Below are 20,801 nucleotides of genomic sequence, written 5' to 3'. Positions count from 1 at the left end.
ATAAATCACACCCCAGATAACTGCACACTTTTAAGAAGTAAAAAGAAACTTCTCAAAAGCAGTTCTGGATTGCTGGTACAAAACAAAAGCAGAGACAAAAGCATGAAAAGGGAGCAGGCATTGGAAAAAACCGAGAACAATAGGGCTTTCTATCTTGCCTTGCACACTTCTTATTGACCGGATTGTATCAGGCAGTATTTTTGTCTGTCGTTTTCACATTATTCATGTGAAAAGAGAGCACTAATGAGTTTCGTTTTCTTCCTAGATTAGCAACCATAGTTATCTGAGGTTCTGGGACTCAGATGCACAACGACAATGCTGACCTAAATTCAGAAAGACTTGGGTAGCTCATGTTTCCTAAAAACAAAGCCTGCAGCTGATGAATGCACACCAGGGTAGATGCTGCACCAGATATCAAACCAGAGTTCCCACAGCTCACTCTGTTATTACTAAGCTTGGATCATAAACATCCTAAATACATTCAGAAGTGCAAGAGCCATCTCACACTGAATGGAAAGAAGTTGACACAGTCTACATTTTTATTTGAAATAGAAAACTACACTATCCCTTAACAAGATAAAGGGCAAAAAAAAAAAAAGCTTTCAAAAAGAAATCGGTATAACAAGAAAAACAAAAGAAAAAAAATCCCAATAACAAGACAACTAAAACCCAACCCAAACATTAATAGTTTAAGGTATTAAACGACCTGAGTATACTTTGCTACTGCATCAAGCAGTTTAATTACAATGCTGCAGTTAGCACTTGTTTAAATTATGTAATATTAAAGTAAAAAATAACCTCAGCTCTCCAGCTCTGAATGATGGCTTTGTCTGCTAAAAACAACAAAAACAGAACTCCCCCACAACCAAACCCCAAAAATACATACAGCAAAACAACAAAAAGGCACCAAACCACCAAAAAATAATAACAAAAGAAACCCCAACCTAGATTTACCCCCCCCTGCCCCAAAAATAAACAAATAAAAAACCCTAAACAAAAATACCCACATAATTGCAGCAGGTTCTAAATCATAATTTACTGACTCTGGAAAAAAAAATTACTTTCTGAAGTGGGGCCAGGATAACCCAAGTACTGGTAAAAGACAATTAAAGAACAACAGAAGGCTTCAAAGACTCTGAGAACAAGCAGTAAGCAAAGTTTTCAAGGGAGCCAACATAGGTATCCAACATAGTGCTGATCTTTCTGAGGAAGAGGGCAGAGTTAGATAATTGAGAAAAGTGTCCCATGGTTGAACAGCTACATTTTGACCATGTAAGTTCTCAGTGCATTTAGAGCACTTGGTCATGAGACCGAGTTTGAACCTTTGACTCCAAAAGATGACGTGCACTGGTGCGTGTATGCCAGCACAGTCATGCAAAACCAGTCCTCCCCATGTCACTGCTCCAATCTTTGTAGGTAACACAGCATTTGCAAACATTCTTCACTATGGTAAGACTTGTCTATTAGAAGACAAAATTATGTCCTATATACTTACTGCCATAAATATATGTTTTATAAATAGATTGCCTCATTTTTGAGAAGTCTTCCAAAATCCACAGAAATCCACTGCAATCTGGGATTAAGATCCACAGCCTTTCTACAGCTGATGCCAAAGATCAATTGTCAAATCAAAAAAATTAAATTTTCCCCAGCAATTAGAAATTTCATACCTATTTGACAATAAACTAGACTTGAAAATCTCTAACCTGACAGACCTGTAGCTGTTGTAACGTATGCTCTGTTCCCCCCATCATTACAGTGACCAATTCCAAGACTACTACAATGGGATGAAACTGACGCAGACACAGTATGACAAAAGTTACACCATCCATGAGTACTTAAATACTGTTATTTCAACAATTAAAAGTGACCAGTCTTGTAACACGAGATCTCTTTTACCCCACGAGGAAGTTCTGGAGAAAGACAAGAGTGGTAACTATTAAAACACACACACAAATGCTACCAACCAGATTTTTGCTCCAAGTTAAACGCAGCTTTGAAGTAGTCCCAGAATAGTAGGCCGTTCCTCAGCTGAGGATTACTGTGTTCCAGGAGCTTTCTAATGCTTTTGAGCATATAAGTTTTATAAAGGTACGGCACATCCCATTTTGTGAGCTGTGGAACTACCTAAACATTGTTTTAATCACTAAGAAAGATTTCCTGGTTGTCCTTAGAGGACACGGAACCAGGAAAAGAAGGGACCAAGCAATCAAAAAAGTATCATTCATTCTATTACTTTGATGCTTCATTCTGAAAATATCTATTTTAGATTACAATTCATGCAAAGTGTTGGGATCACCCCAATTCTGCTGCATAATTCCCAACACTTGCCTTTAGTCTCACAGAAATCCAGTGCAGAGGCACTAAGCACCTCAGCAGTTACTGGCAGTTACTGCCAGTGATACAGGGCAATAGCAAAACACGATTAGATAAAGTCTCTCCAGTCCACAGTGTCATCTTTTCATAAAGGGCAGAGAAGTCACTGCCGCTAATTAAAACCAATGTTTAGGGCCTAAGATGTTTGCATGTAACAGTCAAGAAGCAATTATAACAGTAAACTCACCTAAAAATCAAATGTATGTAGAAAACTTTGTCAGAAGGCTGAAGACACCCCTCATAATCCTCATAATAATGTTATACTAAGTATAAATCTTACTGACCGTGTCTAAGTGGCACACACATGCTTACTAAATGAAAAACATTTCAAAGTCTCTTAAAGCAGCCTGATGATCTCCCAATTAGTATTAATTTACACAAGCAAATCTCCTTTGCCTTTCAGTACCTGATTCTTGCCATGTCAGGACTTCTTGGATCCTGACAAGTATCTCTATTTGAAAGACCTGATAGCTAAAGCCTTAGACGACAAATGCTTCACAAATTAAAGACGCGGTTTTGCACATAATAGTTTCTCTTTTATTTTTCGAACTATGGGTGAATCACAGTTCTCAACCTTTAAAATTTTGCAGAACAAAACAAAAGGTAATCTACTGTGTTGCAAATGCTGCGACCTTGATAATTATCTCCAAAGGTTAAAACAAAGCAGACATTTGCAGCCTCAGCTGAAGCACAGCTGTGGGGCCAAGAGCCCTCGAGAATCATCTTAGCTGTGGAAATGGACGCAATTTTATGAACTGAAGCTAGGGAGCAGATAATTCAGACATTCTCTCTGTTTCAAGTGAACAACTACTAAAAAGCAACACCGAAGCATGAAGGTTTTCTGATTTTCTGTAAGAGTCTGTTATATGGCTCTTCCATAAGTATGCTCAAACAGCATGCTGGAAAAAAAGGCAAACAGGTTTCAAGTACGGGGTAAGTAAGGGCAGAGTTGTCAACTAAAGCAACTGCATGCCACTGATAGATCAAGCTTGGCACTCCACGGTGAGAATCTAATGTACCTGGGCTCCAACACCGCAAACACGGCCGATGCCAAGGCACTTTAAACGGGCAATTAAAGCATTTGTCTTCTGGAACTGCCTGTCCTTTGTTTCACGGTTCCCTGTTAACTTGAAACTTCCCCTGACCCAGTTAGTCAAAGCCCAAGGCACGGCTGGAATTCACTCGGGATGTGCCAACATAAAGATTTCAGGAATTCTCTGCAACAAAGGCAGCCCAAGCCCCCGACAGCGGGGGCGTGAGCTGCCCGGGGGATCCGCCCCGCCAGCGGCCCCCCCGGGAGTAGCCCGGGTAAACAAACACCCCGACTCGCCGGTGACATCTCTCCCACTTTCCACGTAGTATCGCGCTCTCCCGGAAAGTACTTATCACGGAAAAAGTCACCGAGAGCCGCTTAATCCCGTTAGAGAAAAGCCGATCCCCGGCCGAGCGCGGCTGTTCGCGCCGCCCAGGTGCGCGGCGGGCGCGGGACCGGCCTGGGGGCCCCGCGGGGGCACGGCGGGTCCGAGTGCGCGGACAAAGGCGGCGAAGCGCGCCTGAGGAGCGCAGGCAACAGGGCGATAAAAGCCAAAGCACACAAAGGAACGAGAAGGAGAAGGCGGGCAGCTCGTGGCCGCAGCGCGGCCCCCGGGGCGGGGAGCAGAGGCACCGGCCGCGGAGAACAGGGGGTGCCGGGGGGCACCGCACCTGCCCGGTGGGAGGGAAGCGGCGATGAGCGCGGGTTCGGGGCGGGGACATCCCGCGGGGATACTCGCCTGCTCGCGGAGGGCGTCCGGCAGCGGGAGCAGAGGTCCCAGAGGCGCCCCGGCGCTGGGACTGCGCCTTGCCCTGCCCTGCCGCCCCGGAGCGGGCAGCGACTGAGGGCGTCGAATCCGAGTGCAGGGCCGAGGCTGGGACTGGGGACGAGCCTGAGGCTGGGTCCGGGTCCGCTGTGGCCGCTCCCGCCGAGTCGGGCGATTTCCTGCGGGGTGCGGGCGGGGGCGGTGCGGCCACGCCGGGGCGGGCTCCCGCCGCAGGTGCCGGCCTCGCCCCCAGGTGGGGAGGAGAGGGGAAGGATGGGGAGGGCAGGGCAGGGCACGGCAGGGGAGGGGCGGTGGCGGCCGGACGGGGCGGGCGGCGCGCCCCCTCTTTAGGCGTGCCCCCACCTGCGGCTGCCGCCCCTCCAGTCCAGGGGTGCCGTCGCCCGGCTCCCCCGGCCCACGCCCGCACACACCGACACCGCGGCGGCGGCAGGGGAACAGGAAATACCGGTCGCAGCCCGGTGCTCCGCGCCGCTGAGTCACCGCGGCGAGGCCGCCCCGCCCCCCGGCTTTTCTCTGCCCGTCCCGTCTCCCGGCAGGGGACCCCGGCGCTGCCCCCCGGTGTGGCCCCGGCCCTGCCCCAGGCACCCCGCGACGGGCCCGGGCAGCAGAGCGGACCTGCGGGCGGGCATGGCGGAGCCCGGTCGCCGCTGGCAGAGCTCATCGTCACCCAGCCCAGCGCTTGGGTGTGTTTTCCGTTTACATCAGTGTGTTTGGAACTTTGGGATCATTGCCCATCTGAACCTTTCTAACGGGAAGACCTCTGAGACAGCCTTTAACACCACAGCGCAGTGTTCCACGTACGCCTCTCAAATCTGCTTTTCCCTGCTCTTTATCACAGAATAGCTGCGGCCTCTTTACTGACAGCTCAGGAGAGCTCTGTTCACATCATCGCTCTCAGCTGAAATATCCAGGATTAGCAGAAGGCAGAGTAGCTCCATTTCCAGGCCGGAACACCCCGTGTCACTCTGCAAGTCCACCAATACCGTTCCCGAAACTGCAACATACCAGGAGAGAAATACTCTCCAGGCTGGCATTCCACAGGTATCAGCTTTCAGCATCACTGCTGTCCTGCAGCTGAGATGAGAAAGGCAAGGCCAAACAGCCCTGGCAGGATTCTTTGGAGTCGTATTTCTTTTGCATTGTAAAGCACTAAATGTCACCAGGAATTCCTTATCTGCTGTCTTATCTGGTGGACAGTTAAACCCCTTGCAAGCCCCTCTAAAATTAAACAGCACACTCCCACCCGGATCAGGCCTGCGGAACAAAGTCTACTTAAAGTTTTATGGTTTGTTGCTAGTTGCAGGTGAGAAATATACTAGATTCCCACTGCACTTCTAATTCAGATAAATTTCTTCCTCAATAGGTACAGTTCATGCACTGTATCTCATACAGAAAGTAAGATAAGGAAGGCAAACAGTATTCTTCGTGAAGGGGCTGGACTTTGGAAGGAGGCCCTGAAAGAACCCATTTTATTAGAGCAAATATGAAACTGCATTCAGATATTGTATGGAAAGGCCTGCTTCTAGCTATTGTTAATAATTAACATGCAAGTGCATACACTAGCCTTCAAGTACCTATTTCAGTCTAAAAGCCTCAACAGCAAAAATCAGAGGGGAAAAAAAAAGACTAAATCAGGGCTAATTTATAAACTTGGTGCTTTCAGTAACCTACAGACTAATTCTATGATCAGCACGTAATGTAATATTGCTTTTAGGCAGAATCAAGGCACAAGAAATGGAAATTTAGTTTTACTTCCAGGTATGTGTCAGATTACTTGGTTTACACTGTGGTAGGTGCCTTTTTCTTTAATGAATGTTTTAAAACTTCATCTGTTAGTTCTCAAAATCTTTTGTAACACTGGCCTTAGGATGTCTGGTTAATGCTCCTAAAATATTGTTAAGAGGAGTAAGACTATGGACACATTAAATATGTAACTGATTTCTTTTAGTACAACAGCAGAGAACATCGATGGCTAGCAGAAGAGCCTTCATCTGGAAAGTAACAATGCTTGCAAACTTATTCACTGTGTTACTGATCACTTTGCATAATTATCACAATACAAAGAATTTTAAAATCAATTCAGCAAACTGGAGAGGGCATCAATATTATATGCCTTATTTTAAATATATATTGTTTTCTAATCTAAACTTGTCTGTCTTTCCTTAACCTGAATTTCAAAAAAAATGTTTGCAGTAAGGAACTGTTTAGAATACTTTAATTGTTCATGGCTCTGTTTATCCTATCAGCAGCAAAGCAACCTCCACTGGTCACCTCCCTCAGTAAAAAGCATGAATACTGTCTTTGTTCTACAACTGCCAGCAGTACAATTTACATAAAAGACAATTTGGGAGAGAGATGGACGTAACTCCACACAATTTTTTCTTATCTTTATATAGGAATTAAAAAAAAATCTCAATAGCAAAATGGACTGGAACATGTTTGATTGGTTAAAATTATATACAGTGGAATAAATTTAAAAGACCATTCCCTAAAGGGCAACATGAAGCAGTCTGCCCCACATCTCTCCTTGCCCTGCCAACGACATCTGCTGTTGGACAAAGCTAATTTCTTCCTGACAGACTTTGCTTCTGCCCCTCCCATGCTTCCTTTACTATTTTGAATGTTCTTTCAGGTTTTCTGGCAAGCCTCTGCCTTCCTTCCCAGGACTTCCACATATTACAGAGCTGATTAGCACAATCATGGAATTCAACCACTAACCAGAAGCTAAAAATAATCAAACACAAACCTTCCTGTAAACCCCCTTTCTTTTATTCCAGTACCTCCTCTTCAGGACAGGCCTTTATCCCATTTATTGAAGTTGCAATATTTTAAGGAAATAAGATGTAATGATTTTATCACATGGAACAATCCTACAAAGAAGTAGTAATGTTTTCTTACTAATTACCCACAAGAGGAAAAGAAAATGAGCAAACACCAGACAAGAACTTAGGTCAGATTAGCAGCTGATGAAAATTCTGGTATAACTAAAAAAAGCCCAACACACCCCAATTTATGTGCTGAGCTTAGGCAGCCAGTAAAGCTATGAAATGGCAACTCATCCTTCCAAAATATTCTGCATGTTCTCCTTCACCAACAGTGGAGCACTGGATTGTGGAAAAAAGTAATGACCATAACACAGTGGTTCTCATTAATACTGTCTGTGCATAGTCTATATTTAATGATTGTCCTTCAGTTATTTCTTTTGGGAGAGGTGAAGCAAGAAACTATTGACATGATGTCAGGTGGGGAACTATCCAACAGTCTTTTTATTCTGTGAGTTATGGAAGTAAAAAACAGTACAGAAGTGTTACTTGTCTTGGGGGAATAAGCAGTCTGATATTAGGATCAGAGCTTTTTCTGCGCCTCCATTGTACAAGTGTGATGGCTCATGGGAGTCCTTGCCCCCTACTTAAAACTGGATGCAAGCATTAAAGCAAAAAATGAGTCATGTCCTATGATTCATTTTGAACATCGAGATAAAACTCATTCTAACTTGCTGACACTATTTATCTTCAGGTAAGATTAAATGCATTTGTTACTCAGATACCTAAACCCAGGAAATTGTTTGCATAAATAGCAGTAGCATTACAGATTAAGGGCAAGGCATGTAAACTGTGAAAGCTGAACTGCTCTTACAAAATTCACATAAACTCGCCACACTTGCACAGAATCTTTCCAGTATGTGTTTTACGAAACAGGAAGAATTCAAAAGTATGCACGTCTGTGGCCTTCACCCTTATCATCAAACTCTTGAATCATACCTTTACATAATGAATTAAGAATTTCACATGCAATTTTATCTAACTATGAACATTTCTACCAGATGTAAGGGAATGGAAAATTAACTTCCAAATATGAATCAGATGCATATGAGTGGTCATATTGCATGCAAATACTTAGGAAAATAATTTTTGGAGAAGTCAATTGGAAAAAATAATTTCACATGGTCAGGCAAAGGAATAACCAGGTATCCTTGACTCAGATATCATGTCATTAACTTCTACACAAATTTGTTTAAATGACTATCTGAAATTGTTGGAGACTGAGCTAAATATCATAAAAGTAACTACATAAAAATACATATTTCCATATGCTATAAATTATCTTCAGTGTTCTAAATTCAGAACTGCAAAAACATATTCTATTTTTACCTCCCTGTACTTTTTTGAAAAAACATGCTTTACTCTTATCAGGTCTGGGAGTCATTGTATTTACCTCATCCAGTAGTGCTGAAATTCATATTGATTGTAAAACATGCACAGAGCATGAACCATTAACCAAGAGCTACTTCCATCGAAACATTTCTCTGTTTAGTAGTGAGAAATAGCAGGTAACAATGCTTATACTCTAAATCTCTAAATGCAAATACTGGGCAAGAACACTTTACAGTTATTGTTTTTCAAGGACAAAATCAATCCTTCCCTGTCAAGCTAGCTAGAAAATCATGCCAAACTAACCACAGCATCAGAGAAACTGAAAAGAAATATACTGTGGACTGAACATCTCTTCATACAATCTGTAAGAGCACGGTATAATTTTTCCCTCATGCATTAGTCAATAATTTGGTCCTTGCATTTTACAGACAGTTAAAATCTGCAAGCTGTAATATTACAACAGTGCAATTGCTGAAGTATTGCTGTTCATTATTTCTTTAACTGTTTTTTGTTGCAAGATCTGGAGTATATAGTTTATTCCCTTCACATATTTAATAGCCTAATGAAGGCAGCTTCATCAGCCTAAGAACAATACTTGATTCTAAGAAATTTCTCCATCAGCACCGTACCAGGGGGAGACTTGCTGCATCATGGTGGTAAGAAGATAATCTTAAACTATTGAAGAAATGCAGTAGAATAAAACTACTGCAAATTTTCATGAACTTAATTTTGCTTGGCTCAAAAAAAAGTATTTTCACTCTTTGCAGAACAAAAGGGTAGAGAAAGAGAAATGCACAGTAAGAGAATTAAATGTTTGCAGATGTATTGCTATACAGCTTAAACTTCACATACTAGCTTTTCCAGTTCCATATCATGCTCAGAACCACAAAAATGTCTAAGTAATTTAAAGTTTAGCTCAAAAAAAAAAATCCTGAGGTGAAACACACTACAATTTAGAATTTGGAGAATAGCAAGTTCTGCAATACTAAGAAAAAAACTGTCATTACATGCACTATGACATGTTAAATGTGACTATGATGTATTATGATAGCCACAAATTTTGAGGCAGTACGTTCACAGTACTGCAATTTATGTCAATGTAACTGACAGGCATTTCTTGTTTTGGGTGAATGTTTCACCAAGGAAAGTTCAGTGTTTGTGTGCTGGTCAGAAGTCACCAGGCACTCAGTCCTTACATGCGAACAGGTCTATAGAAACTAAAAATTCATGACTTCTGCAGGAAGAAAGCAAGAAATGAAGTGACAGGATGGGCGACCTCAACCATGTGTACTGTATGGATTCAAAAAGCCCACGGAAATCCAAAGACTGAGCACTAGAGAAAAAAATATGTTATTTTCATTTTTGTTGCACAATATATTGATGCCAAGAAAACCAACAGAATTAAGCTCAGGTACTTCAGCCTAAGAAAGAGCTTGGCTTGAGGTTAAAGTCTTTAAACTTCCATGAGGTAGAATAAAATCAAGTATCTTCTTTCCCAGAATATATTAAGCAGGACAAATCCAATTTAGTTTTTAAAGCTGTTGAAAACTCTTTTGATAGTAGTTCATGAAGAGATACTCTGTCATGAGAATACACCCAGTTCCGTCCAGTCCAGTCATAGCGCTTGGGCCCACTAGGAAAAAAACACAACAGAACATCACACACTGTGTAAGTACATATTATTTCAGGAGACCTGCTGGAAGCCTGTATGCATAATGTATGCGACAGAGTGCACAGGAAAAGGAACAGACAGCATGGGGAACGGCTGGTGGGCAGTCTGAGGAAGTGGAGCAGAAAAGGCCTGATACGTCAGGAACTACTAAGCCATCAAATAGATATATCTGAAAGGTGACAAGATATATCAATCAGTCCAAGGGGAGACAAGCACTTTCCCTTCCTGCTTTTGGCACTGATTTCCCCAAAACTCCTTCCTTTATCCCAATCTCCCCTCACAGATATAATTTTCTTGCACACAAATATCACTACAGATATGTGTATAATGCTGAATTAATGCCACTGATTAGTTCTTGCAAATATTCTAAGCACAGCAAAGCACAAATCATTTCCTTTTAGATGCAACAAAATAATTTAGCCCCTGAAAGCAAATATATTGGCATGTGAGAGATTTATAACTAAATGCTATTTTTGTCTGTGTTATTATATTGTAATTGAATTGGTTTTTCCAGGCTTACATTAAGTATCAAGAAAGAAACTTGAACACCTGGGTTCTACTCCAGACCTTGCTATCCACCTCATTTTCCAAACGTCAAGTGGGAGAATGACTCAAAGGTACTCACTGCTGGTAACATTAGATAAGCAAAGAAAACAGAAAGGAATGAAATTATTATCTGGGATAAATGGAGAAACCCTTGATTTTGTAGGACACATACCTTGGAACTCAGTCAACATGCCAAGTCTGCTAAAAAACAGACTAACCTGTAAATACATAAGAAAAATCTGCACGTTCTCTCTCTACAAGCATAAGCACTGATCTGAACCTTGACTATCCCAAGCTACTCACAATAGTCAAATGAAGAACTTTCCAATCACTGCTCAATGTATGAGAAGTTACAAAGGCAAGCATAAATCCAAGTCACTTTCACTGAAGTCTCACTGTCTGCATCAGAAGTAGTAACTTCTGTTTGCATAAATAGCAGTAGCATTTATGTAAGCATTTATTTAAGCATTTATTAAGCATTTATTTAAGTAGTAACTGTTTTAATCAGGGTTATGTGCTCCAGTTATTTTACTAAGTATTTCTCACTTCACCTCTGCAGCACAGGCTTATGTTTACACTCTCCTGCACCCAGAGAACGATGGAATATGATCCTGTCATTCATAAAAATCAGGTTAAGATCTGTCATTTAATAAATGACAGAGAAATATGTATATTATCTGAACTGGTTTTAAATGTTATGCAGTAAATATCAGTGAGAAGGTTACCACTCGAAACACCTTCATAGTTCTGTGAATCTCCAAAAGACTGTACAAATGTGACTTTCAAATTAACGGTTTAAGCAAAAATGCATACCAAGTTAATACCAGACTAAATGTATTGCTCATGGAAAGTCTGCATATATGTTTCAACCATAAGAGAAAAAAAAATTATAATATCATATTAAGCTATTGCTAACATTCTGTAAGGCTGAAAAGTCTTTTCAGTCAGGAGCTACATTAAATTACTGCAATCACACTGCTGGCAGATTGCACACATCCTCTGATGCCCTTTTTTGTAACTGTCAACTAAGTAAAGTTTTCACTCAGGTGTACAGATACTCAATAGCAAACAGATGGCAAAATAAAATTCCAAGAAAAATGTCTCACAACTTGACAAATTAATATCCCCTGGAATATAAGACTAAACGTCAACATTTAGTGTAAAAAATTCTCCAAAACATTCAATGCAAGCAATTAGTGGCAGCCACATTTCCTTTTTTCAATTCCCAGCATATTGCAGTTAAGAATATGACAGTTCAGACCATACAGTATTTGCTGGAGTTGCCTTTCAGAAGTTAGGAAATAAGTGAACACATAGCATCATGTTCCAGGAAATATCACTGTTTATCTAACACCAGTTAAGGGAGTACAAAAAGGAAAAATTTAACTTTTTTCCTCAAACTCCATTTTTTGGAGCACATATGTCTTAGCTCGCCTGGAGCTAAACAGACAGGAATTATCTGAATTTTGGTTTTTATAAAGAGATGAATGTGTCAGTAACACAAAAATATTATAAGCTTGTTACTTCACCAATAACACTTATCAGCTCCCTGGGTTCTTTTCAAGGGATCATGGCAAAGAATACAGATTTTGAGGGGGGACAGCTACAGCATTTTCCCACTTATATGGCTGCCCTCCTTGCTGAAACCAAGCATAAAACCTGAAATGGATCAAAACACATCATTAGGAAAGGCAGAGGAAGCAGCTAGCTAAGTCTCCTGTGAAGTGCAGAGGCTGGACAAAAACAACCAGCGTGGCATACATAAACATATAAAGCAGGAAATCCCACAAGCTTAAAAGGGAAGGAGCCACCCTGTTTAAAACACAAAGAGAGGTTTAGATGATGACATCATCATCACTCTTTTTCCAACAGAAGCTTTGTTTGTTTCTTTTTAATCATTGCTGGTTATATTTCCTATGAGTAAGCTATATTTCTGTAGGCAGTGGTTTTGGGCTGAAACAGCATATGAAAATTCTTTGTTACACATTTCCTGTAACAATTAATTTAGGTATGCCAGTAATACTGCAGTGTGCCCGAAACCCTGTACCAAACCATTATTGAACATTTAGATTATATCACATTTTAAGACTATGCCTAGTAGAAGGGTTATTTATGAAAAGGATATTACATGATCATGCCATGCTATAAATAAGAGGAAATATATTTCCACCCAGTCTGCAGATATTATGTAACTAACTTACCTAGTGGGTGAGGACAGCCAAATCTGCCGGTTTGGTGTTTGCTTATTGATTACGTATGTTCCCATGTCTCCACCCAATTTAATTGTTAGTACTCCATTCTTAAAAGACAAAAAAAGTAAGAAATAAAAAATTTGTATCCCGCTACTTTGACAACAATTACTTCACCTGCACTGGCAGAAACTTACACACCTGTATCCGATTCTCAACTATCTTCCCAAACAATAATAGCTAAGGAGAATGATAATTAAACCTAGCATATCTTTGAGTCTGATCTAGACTTCAGACATTCAGGTCAGAGTTTGATTTTAGTGTGTTAGTACCATTCACAATATTACTACCTAAATAATATTCTTGAGCTTGGACCTGGCATCCTGAAAAGACCAGACCATTGCAATTCATTTTGCAATGATTAAAACATCATCCAATAACAACTTTTTTATATTAATGAACAATGCAGAACTGGTGTGGTCCAAAGTCAAGAAGCTTTATGTGTCATTGCCAGATTTCTGAGCCATGCAATTCTACCTTACTTTTCTTCAGTAATGGTAACAGTTTTACAGGGAACAAACACATATATTTCTTGATAATTCTGATTCATTCCTGAAAAAATCCTCCAGTTCTAAATCCCACGATTCTGGTTTTCCATGAGTCTGGTTTTGCTGTGGTTATGTCACCTTTAGACAATTATCCTGGTGAACATTTATTTTCTCTTTCTTGCTCATATTTCTTACTGACAACATAATTCATGTTTCTAGTAACTGACAAAAATATTTTCTGTTCTGATTTTAAGAGTGAAAAAACAACAATATTTGGACTGGAGTTGATCTAAAGGTGATCTGAATGATACTAATTAAAAAGGGAAATATTTCTACAGAATGCAATGTGACGATTCAGATAATAATTTATTTAGTTCACAGTATCTCAAATACTTCAAGGCCTATGGCACAACAAAGCTTCTTTAAGGGTATCATACCTTTCATGCTTTAGTCAGAAGATACTACTAGTAGTGCATCTAGTAGTATCATTGCTTGGCTATTTGCTATGTATAAACACTCATTATGGGGAAAAATACTTTCAGGCATGAGTATCTACTGCCTGCCAACATACTCTGTAGCACAAGCAGCAACTCGAAGCTTCCTTCCCTTACAAAGTAACTCAGAGGAACATATCTCAAGTAGCACTAGGCTTAAAATAATACTCTCAGGATCTGATTTTTTACCTTAGTTTCCCTGCTCTTTCTGTGCTTAAGGCACAGAATAGATAAATCTGTGATAAAAACTATAAAAATAAAAGTGTCTTCTGGTTACAAGTCCCATCAGGTTTGTCCTGCCACTTATTTCTCTTGGACATTAGTACAGTGCACAGAAGGGCAAGAACAAGCTACTTCTCTGGTTGTCAGAATTTCAAGTTTTCCACATCTCATGGTCTTAGAAATGTAGAGATACAGCAGAATAAGAACAGGATGGAGGATTAGGCCTGCATAATGATATACAGGTTCTGTATATAGCATTCTTCTATGGGGTTTGTAATGCCATACTAAGTATTCAGCGTGCTACATGTTTCTACAGACACATTATAAGTAAATAGATTTTCAAAGAGTCAACAAAAAATTATACTATTGTTTATACCGTGTATCAGCTGTTAGAAAGTATTGTTCCTCCATCCTTGCAAGGTAAAGAGGTTAACCTCTACTACTATGTTGAAAACATTTTCTTATATATTTTACAGTACTTCTCAAATACTACTCAAAATTCAAGAAAGTATTACTTGCATTTTTTTAAGAATTTAAATTGCAAGATACTTTTACCATATTTTAAGAAACACTGCTGTATGCGTTTTGTACTACTGGATGAATGTTTGCTACTTCCTGGTAACAAAAATATTCTTCCAAAAGAGATTATTTTTTTTCCTGAACACGAAGATATAGATTGCTCAAAGCACTCACAGTTACAACAGGCACAGCAGACCTTTATCACATTTGCCACCTTGTGTTTTCTTGCAGCACTGACCCTGTTTGTTTAGAATTAAAACCTGGGCTATTTAACCCCCTCCTTTCAACAGAAATGACAGCCTATTATTAATTGTCATCATCCTGTCTATATAGTAAAGGACCACTGATAAAAATTAAGATGTAAAAGTATTAGCTCTTGAGCTTCACAAGTCAATGTCAAACATAATCCACCATACATCAGATGGAGAAAAAAATTATGACATGACTCATCTGCTTAGCATAATGAAGTGTTTAATAATACTAAAAAGGTAATTTTCAACTATTGCTTATTTTTGTCCTAGGATAGTTACATCAGGCTAATAGGTATATTGACCTCCTAAAACATACTGAAGAGTAACGTTTTAAAATGCTTTTTACCAGAAAAGCAATTAGCTGTAACATTATCTATATACTTAATTAAAGCAACAAGTAGTATTTGCTAAACAGAAAGCTACTGGCAATATGTTATTTTATATCCTAGCTATCAGAAATATGGAATGAAAATTATGATGACAAAGCTACACAAGGAAGTCAAAAAACTACAGACTTTTGTTTTGATTTTGTATTTTGCACAGTGAAACCCAAACCACCCGATTCAACATTCTGGAGCACAAAAACATAACTCACAGTGCCAGTACAAAGCAATCTCGTTGTGGTTAAGACATGAAGAGGGAGCAATAGTTATGTGACCTCAAAAAACTGCAGTATTTTTCTGAAAAACCTGTGTAGCAGACAGTACTGTAGGGAGAAACGGCACTCTTCTCCAAGTTATGTGGAGGGCTGTAAGACATAGATCACTTCAGGAACTGAATTTATATAAAAACTAATAAATCCCCTACACAAATAACACAAACATTTTTGTTCTGAGTCCGTCACTCCTGTATTTGAGTAACTGACTACTGAAGGCTCCAGCCATGCAATGTCTCCTGTGACAGTAGCCTCTTCCCCATGTTTGCCCTGGTCTCACTTCTGCAACAACCTATCCAACACTGCACCCTCCTGTGGCACCCTCCACCACAGGCTGTCATCATTAAAGCCAGGACAAACATACACTACCTGGTCAATACAAATGCTGCTTGTCTGTATTCAGGGCAACCAAAGAAACTGCTCTAACAGTTACATGTGATGTACTGTGCTATGTAGTACACTAGAGGGGAACTGACTGTGCCTGTTTAGGAAAATTTATAGATCAATGTGAAATAAGAGAACAGTTTCCATCTCCACTGTGCTTATTTATTATTCTATATTATGTCTTTCTCTAAACATGAAAAATTTTGAATCCCTAAATCACACAATGGTATGTGTTGCTTCTCACCAGAATTGTTGCCCCGGTCAGTATACAATAAATGTGTAAAAATTCATTGTATTTTCAGTATCAGCACTAAGGTGACTAATTTAAAATTCTCCTTCAAATAATAGGAAAAAACCCCTACAATAATTACAGTGGTAATATAATGTTAAAAACATACCTCTAGAGAGACATCATAATCTTCTGGGGTAAAAGGTTTATCTGCCAGGTCCTCAAAGAAATCTGCTAAGGAGTCCAGTGTTTCTTCGGCCAGTTTCTCATAGGTTGTCTCATCTAAAGAGCTACAAATGACATAGAAGTCCACAATTAGGAGGAAAAGCATGGAAGACAGCATTCTCCCTATAATAAAAACATACCAAGACCACAACTTTGCATGAAACTGTAACCATGAAATGATCTTATAAAACAAGTAGTCATTTTTCTTAAGGTGATGTAACTGACAATCCACCTTATCAATGGAAGTGAAATTTTGAAATTAGTTGGTATTAGAGATCTCTTAACTGAGGAAAAGATACTTGCTTCCTTAGATATACTAACCTCATTTAGTAAACAGCATCAGATTTTAAAGTAAGGAATTTTCATAATAGGACTTTGTTTAAGTTTACAGGAGTTAAGTTAATTAAATTTAATAGGAGTTTGTTTAACTCTACAAATAGAGACAAAAGCGTCTCCCATTTAGAAATATGTCATTAGGCTCTACAAAACTTGCTGTAGCTATACACAGTTTAGAAATGTCAGTATCCCATGACATGTTTATGCATAGCATTTGCCTCCTCAACTGGAATTACCCATGCAACCTGGTAATTAGATGTTATTTAAACTGTGCTTATGGACTAACACTTATGAATTACAGACTACTCCAGAGAGTCTCAAAGCACCCTTGTGGCCATTACGTAAGGCTTAAAGTACCTGCGAGACCAATTCTCTTTCAGTCTTTAGTGGAACCAAGAGCAGAACAGTTTAATTAACCAAATGTAATTAAAATCACGTAAGCTGTTCCATCTCTATCAGTGTCAGCTTTCAGCTGAGTGTGTAAAGGCGTCTCCCTGCCAGCAAACACTTCGGGAAAATAATCTCAATTTTTGCTAATACTTATGGCAATGAAACAGCTGCTATGGGCTGAATATATAATATATATCAGTTAGTAATAGAAACTTTTAGAAAAGTTTCTTATCCAGTTACTGAAATATGCTCTATGCCACTGATGTGAAGGACACCACAAAATGCTTTGGGGCATGGGGAACAGAAAGCCTTTGGATCGGGCAGGATTCATGTACAGGTTCAGGGTCCACTTTAGGCACTTGAAGGCGAGAGCCATTTCAGACATCTACATAATCCTTTACTGTGTCTCCAACTGCTGCATCAGAAGGGAGCAGTCTCCAAGAGATGCTGTGTCACGTTCTCTCAGAACAAACAGAAACTTCTCATCCTCTGGCACATGAGAAATGGTGCTAGACACCTGTGTTTAGGTACACAATTTTGTAATTTGTGTATTTGCTAAGTGACTTCGCAAATACACACAAAATGCTTTTAGCTGAAACTGTAGTTGTCCTTTACATCACATCAACATTACATTAGTTTGGTAGTATTAGCACATATATAAGTTATTCTAAAATACATAACCAATATTTTCATATGAGTATCTCAAAATGTATTTTTACCTTGTGTCACTTAGAGTTCTTGCATTTCTCAAATTCATGAACCAAGCAGTCCTGCTCTTCACATCTGAATAATATTGTAATTGCTGTTTAAAGTAAGCAGAAACAAAATGGAATTAAAGTTAAAATGTAATGAATTATAAACTATGTATTTATCATATAAATTAAACAGCTCCTTTAAGTCCTTTCCATTCTCAAGTAAAATGTTCATATTCTATATTGCAGGGCTAATATGGAAGGAATTATGCATCTTTAGTCGTCAGATAATTGCAGCAATCTAGAATTATCCCTGTCTTCATTATGCAAGCTAATGGAATAAGGCCCCACACCCTCTCATTCATAGAAGAATGAACTAAGAAAAGAGAACTATTCTAACTTTTCTATTGCTCTACCACAGAATTACTGAGCAACTTTGGTCTATTAAATAGCTTAGGCTCAGATTTTCCTAAGTATCCGCTACTCAAATGCTGTACTACCAACAACATGCATCCCTCTGATGGAAGTCAGGAACGTATTAAGCTGAAACGAACACAAACCTTGGATCATCTTTATGTACAAAGAGCCAAAACCACTTCAGATCCCAGATTTCCAAATTACGGAAAAGCTGTATCCCCAGGCCAGACACAGTACCAGAAGTATTTATCCTATCCAGCAGGAAAGGAAGACGGCATGATTTGCATTTTCTTCCTAACTGGCGCTGACCGTTCGGTTTAATGGTAGAACAGCACTCATGATTACTTTCTGTGTACTCATGCAAGGTTCTGAAAACTTCAGACGGAGTTGAAAAGCAAGTGACATTTGCAAAGGAGCTATGTCAGCCTCTCTTCAAGCACGGCCGATCTCTCTCCATGTGGCGCACCACCTATCCGCATGTATTAGCAATGAGCTGCCTGTTAGTCCAAAACCACGACACAGGCAGAAAGGACAGAAGGGCGACACAAAGACACCGGCCGACAAAATACACCACACTGCTTATATGCTTGACTGCACCCTTACCCTACAGCATTTTATACACGCTCAGAATCAAAACCTACAAGACCACGAGCACGTTCAAGCTCTGTCGAGGCTGAGAGGCATTAATTCCATCAGTGTGCTCCTATATTCGGTTTGTGACTGGAGGCTGCCAACAGCGGTGTCGGCACACAGCCGGCACCTGCCTCCGCGTACCACACCCGGCTGAGGGCGGCCAGCACCGCCTTCTGCGCCTGGAGAGGGGCAGCAGAGGAACACACCAGCTCCGGTGTGCGCCAGCTCCCGAGGGACGGAGAGAACGAGAAAGCAGAAGGCAGGCGGGAGAGTGGGCAGGAGAAGACGCGCCCCGCTGCCGGCCGGCCTGCGAGGAGGCGGCCCGGCGGCGGCGCCGGCCTGGCTGCCGCGGGCCGACACAGCCCTGCCCGGAGCCGGCGGCCGCCTAGCGAATCCCCGCCTGTAGCCCTGCCCGCCCGCCCGCCCCAGCCGGGGCTCGGCCACGGCCGCTCCGCCCGCCGCCGCGCAGGCCGCGCCTCGCCCCCGCCGTCCGCCCGCCCCTCGCTCACCGTGCGGCCGCTGCCGGCGACGGCTGTGCCCGCCCTCGGGGCGTCCCCGGTGCCGCCGCGCTGCCGCGCCCCGGCCGCCGCCGCCGCCGCCGCCCGTCCCGCGGCGCGCACAGCGCCCGCCGCCCCCGCCCGCCACATACCGCCCGGGCCGCTGCGGAAGAGGCGGGGCGGGACCGGGCCGGGCCGCCGCCCGCCACCGCCTCCCCGCGGCGGCGCGAAGGGAGCGGGGGGCCGGGCCCTGAGGGCTCGTTCGGCTGCGCGGCAGAGCCGAGCAGAGGGAGAGTGTGCGGGTTTTCCCTTCCTCCCAGCCACTGCTGCCTCCAGCCTCAGCAGCGCCAGCATAAATCAAAGCCGAGTGCTTTCGCTACCGAGACAGCATAGGTGAATCGGAGCCGAACACAGTCTGTCCGCCCGGCAAGGCTTTCGAGGCGGCGGGGGTTTCCCCGCCAGCCTTATACCGCTGTCTTTCCCTCGTCTCTAGCACGGCCTGGCACCGCTGTCCCTAGGAAACGGGTGCCGGGCACAGTGTGCTCAGGCTCCCCTCGGCGAGATGTGGACCCCGACGTGTCAGAGACAAGGAGCGGCCTGCCCCCGCTGAGCGCCGCCAGCTCGCCGCTGCTCTCGGAGCCGGCAGTGAGCGCTCTGAGCCAGTGTCCGCGGGCATCTGCTCACGCACAGCGGCTGCGCTGGGGAGATTTCCAAGGAGCTGGCCCCTGGGGTAAAATAGCAATTAGAAGCCACACTACGCACAAGCATTCACTCAGGGACCCGTTCGAGGACTATTTTCTGTGACAGGAAGTATTCTGTTCTACATCCTGCAGGCAAAATGTCTCGCTGAGCCGCTGAAGGGAAAATAAAGCACATAATTTATCACACCTGACATTTTCCACTAAGTTACATAAATGCTGATGATGCCATACCATCAACAGTATGTGAAGATGTAGAGTCTCAGCCAGACCTGTCATATTGTTGCTTAAAATGAAATAAATAAACTCGGTTTGCCAAATAGATGAGAGGTAAGAAATAATTTCTATTAAAAGGTTTCTTCAAAAACCTACACAGTTTCTGTAGGAACACTGACAGCTTTCACTTAAGAGCCTTCCACTGGACAGGACCAAAAGCTTCAGAAGCCTACCGCTGGTTACTGGGTGATGCATTTTTATATTTCAAAAACTCTTAATTAAAGTAAGCAGTTAGTTGCTCTGAGCCACCTGATCTAGTTGAAGATGTCCCTGTTCATGGCAGAGGGGTTGGATGAGGTGGTCTTGAAAGGTCCCTTCCAATCCAAACTGTTCTATTGATTCTGTGATCTTCCACCACATTAGGGAATTAGTTATCAACTTTCTCACCAAGATCTGTAATTTTATAATACTTTTCTATAAGCCAAAATTAATTATTTTACTCTACACAAGGCAAAAAAGCTCAAACAAGCCCCTTGCACAAATTTCAACTGAAATTATGAAGACTGTTTTACCTAAAAGCTGTTTGTATCAAACTGGTACCTAACTCAGCGGCTTCTTGTCTGTTTTCAACAGACTCC

At 41.7% G+C, this 20,801-nt stretch overlaps 1 protein-coding gene across 3 annotated transcripts in view; it reads right to left on the bottom strand.

Annotated features, from left to right (window-relative positions):
- The window catches only part of TJP2 (tight junction protein 2), a 77,421-nt gene extending 58,091 nt beyond the window's left edge, over window positions 1-19,330 (bottom strand). The window contains exons 1-4 of one of the 3 annotated variants that reach the window (XM_058043207.1): window positions 19,262-19,330; window positions 17,730-17,812; window positions 16,229-16,349; window positions 12,770-12,867 (exon numbers count right to left, since the gene is read on the bottom strand). In XM_058043207.1, the coding sequence (XP_057899190.1) occupies window positions 12,770-12,867; window positions 16,229-16,349; window positions 17,730-17,767 (257 nt within the window). In that variant the 5' untranslated portion in view covers window positions 17,768-17,812; window positions 19,262-19,330. Of the gene's footprint in view, window positions 1-4,144; window positions 4,239-12,769; window positions 12,868-16,228; window positions 16,350-17,729; window positions 17,813-18,958; window positions 19,032-19,261 lie in introns of those variants that run through there. The other 2 variants (XM_058043208.1, XM_058043216.1) reach the window with 2 other exon arrangements.
- Between the last annotated feature and the right edge of the window lie 1,471 nt (window positions 19,331-20,801).

The sequence above is a fragment of the Melospiza georgiana genome, chromosome Z, assembly GCF_028018845.1.
Source record: "Melospiza georgiana isolate bMelGeo1 chromosome Z, bMelGeo1.pri, whole genome shotgun sequence".
Taxonomy (NCBI): domain Eukaryota; kingdom Metazoa; phylum Chordata; class Aves; order Passeriformes; family Passerellidae; genus Melospiza; species Melospiza georgiana.
The sequence above is the reverse complement of the archived record's forward strand: the minus strand, read 5'-3'. Positions and strand labels throughout refer to the sequence as shown.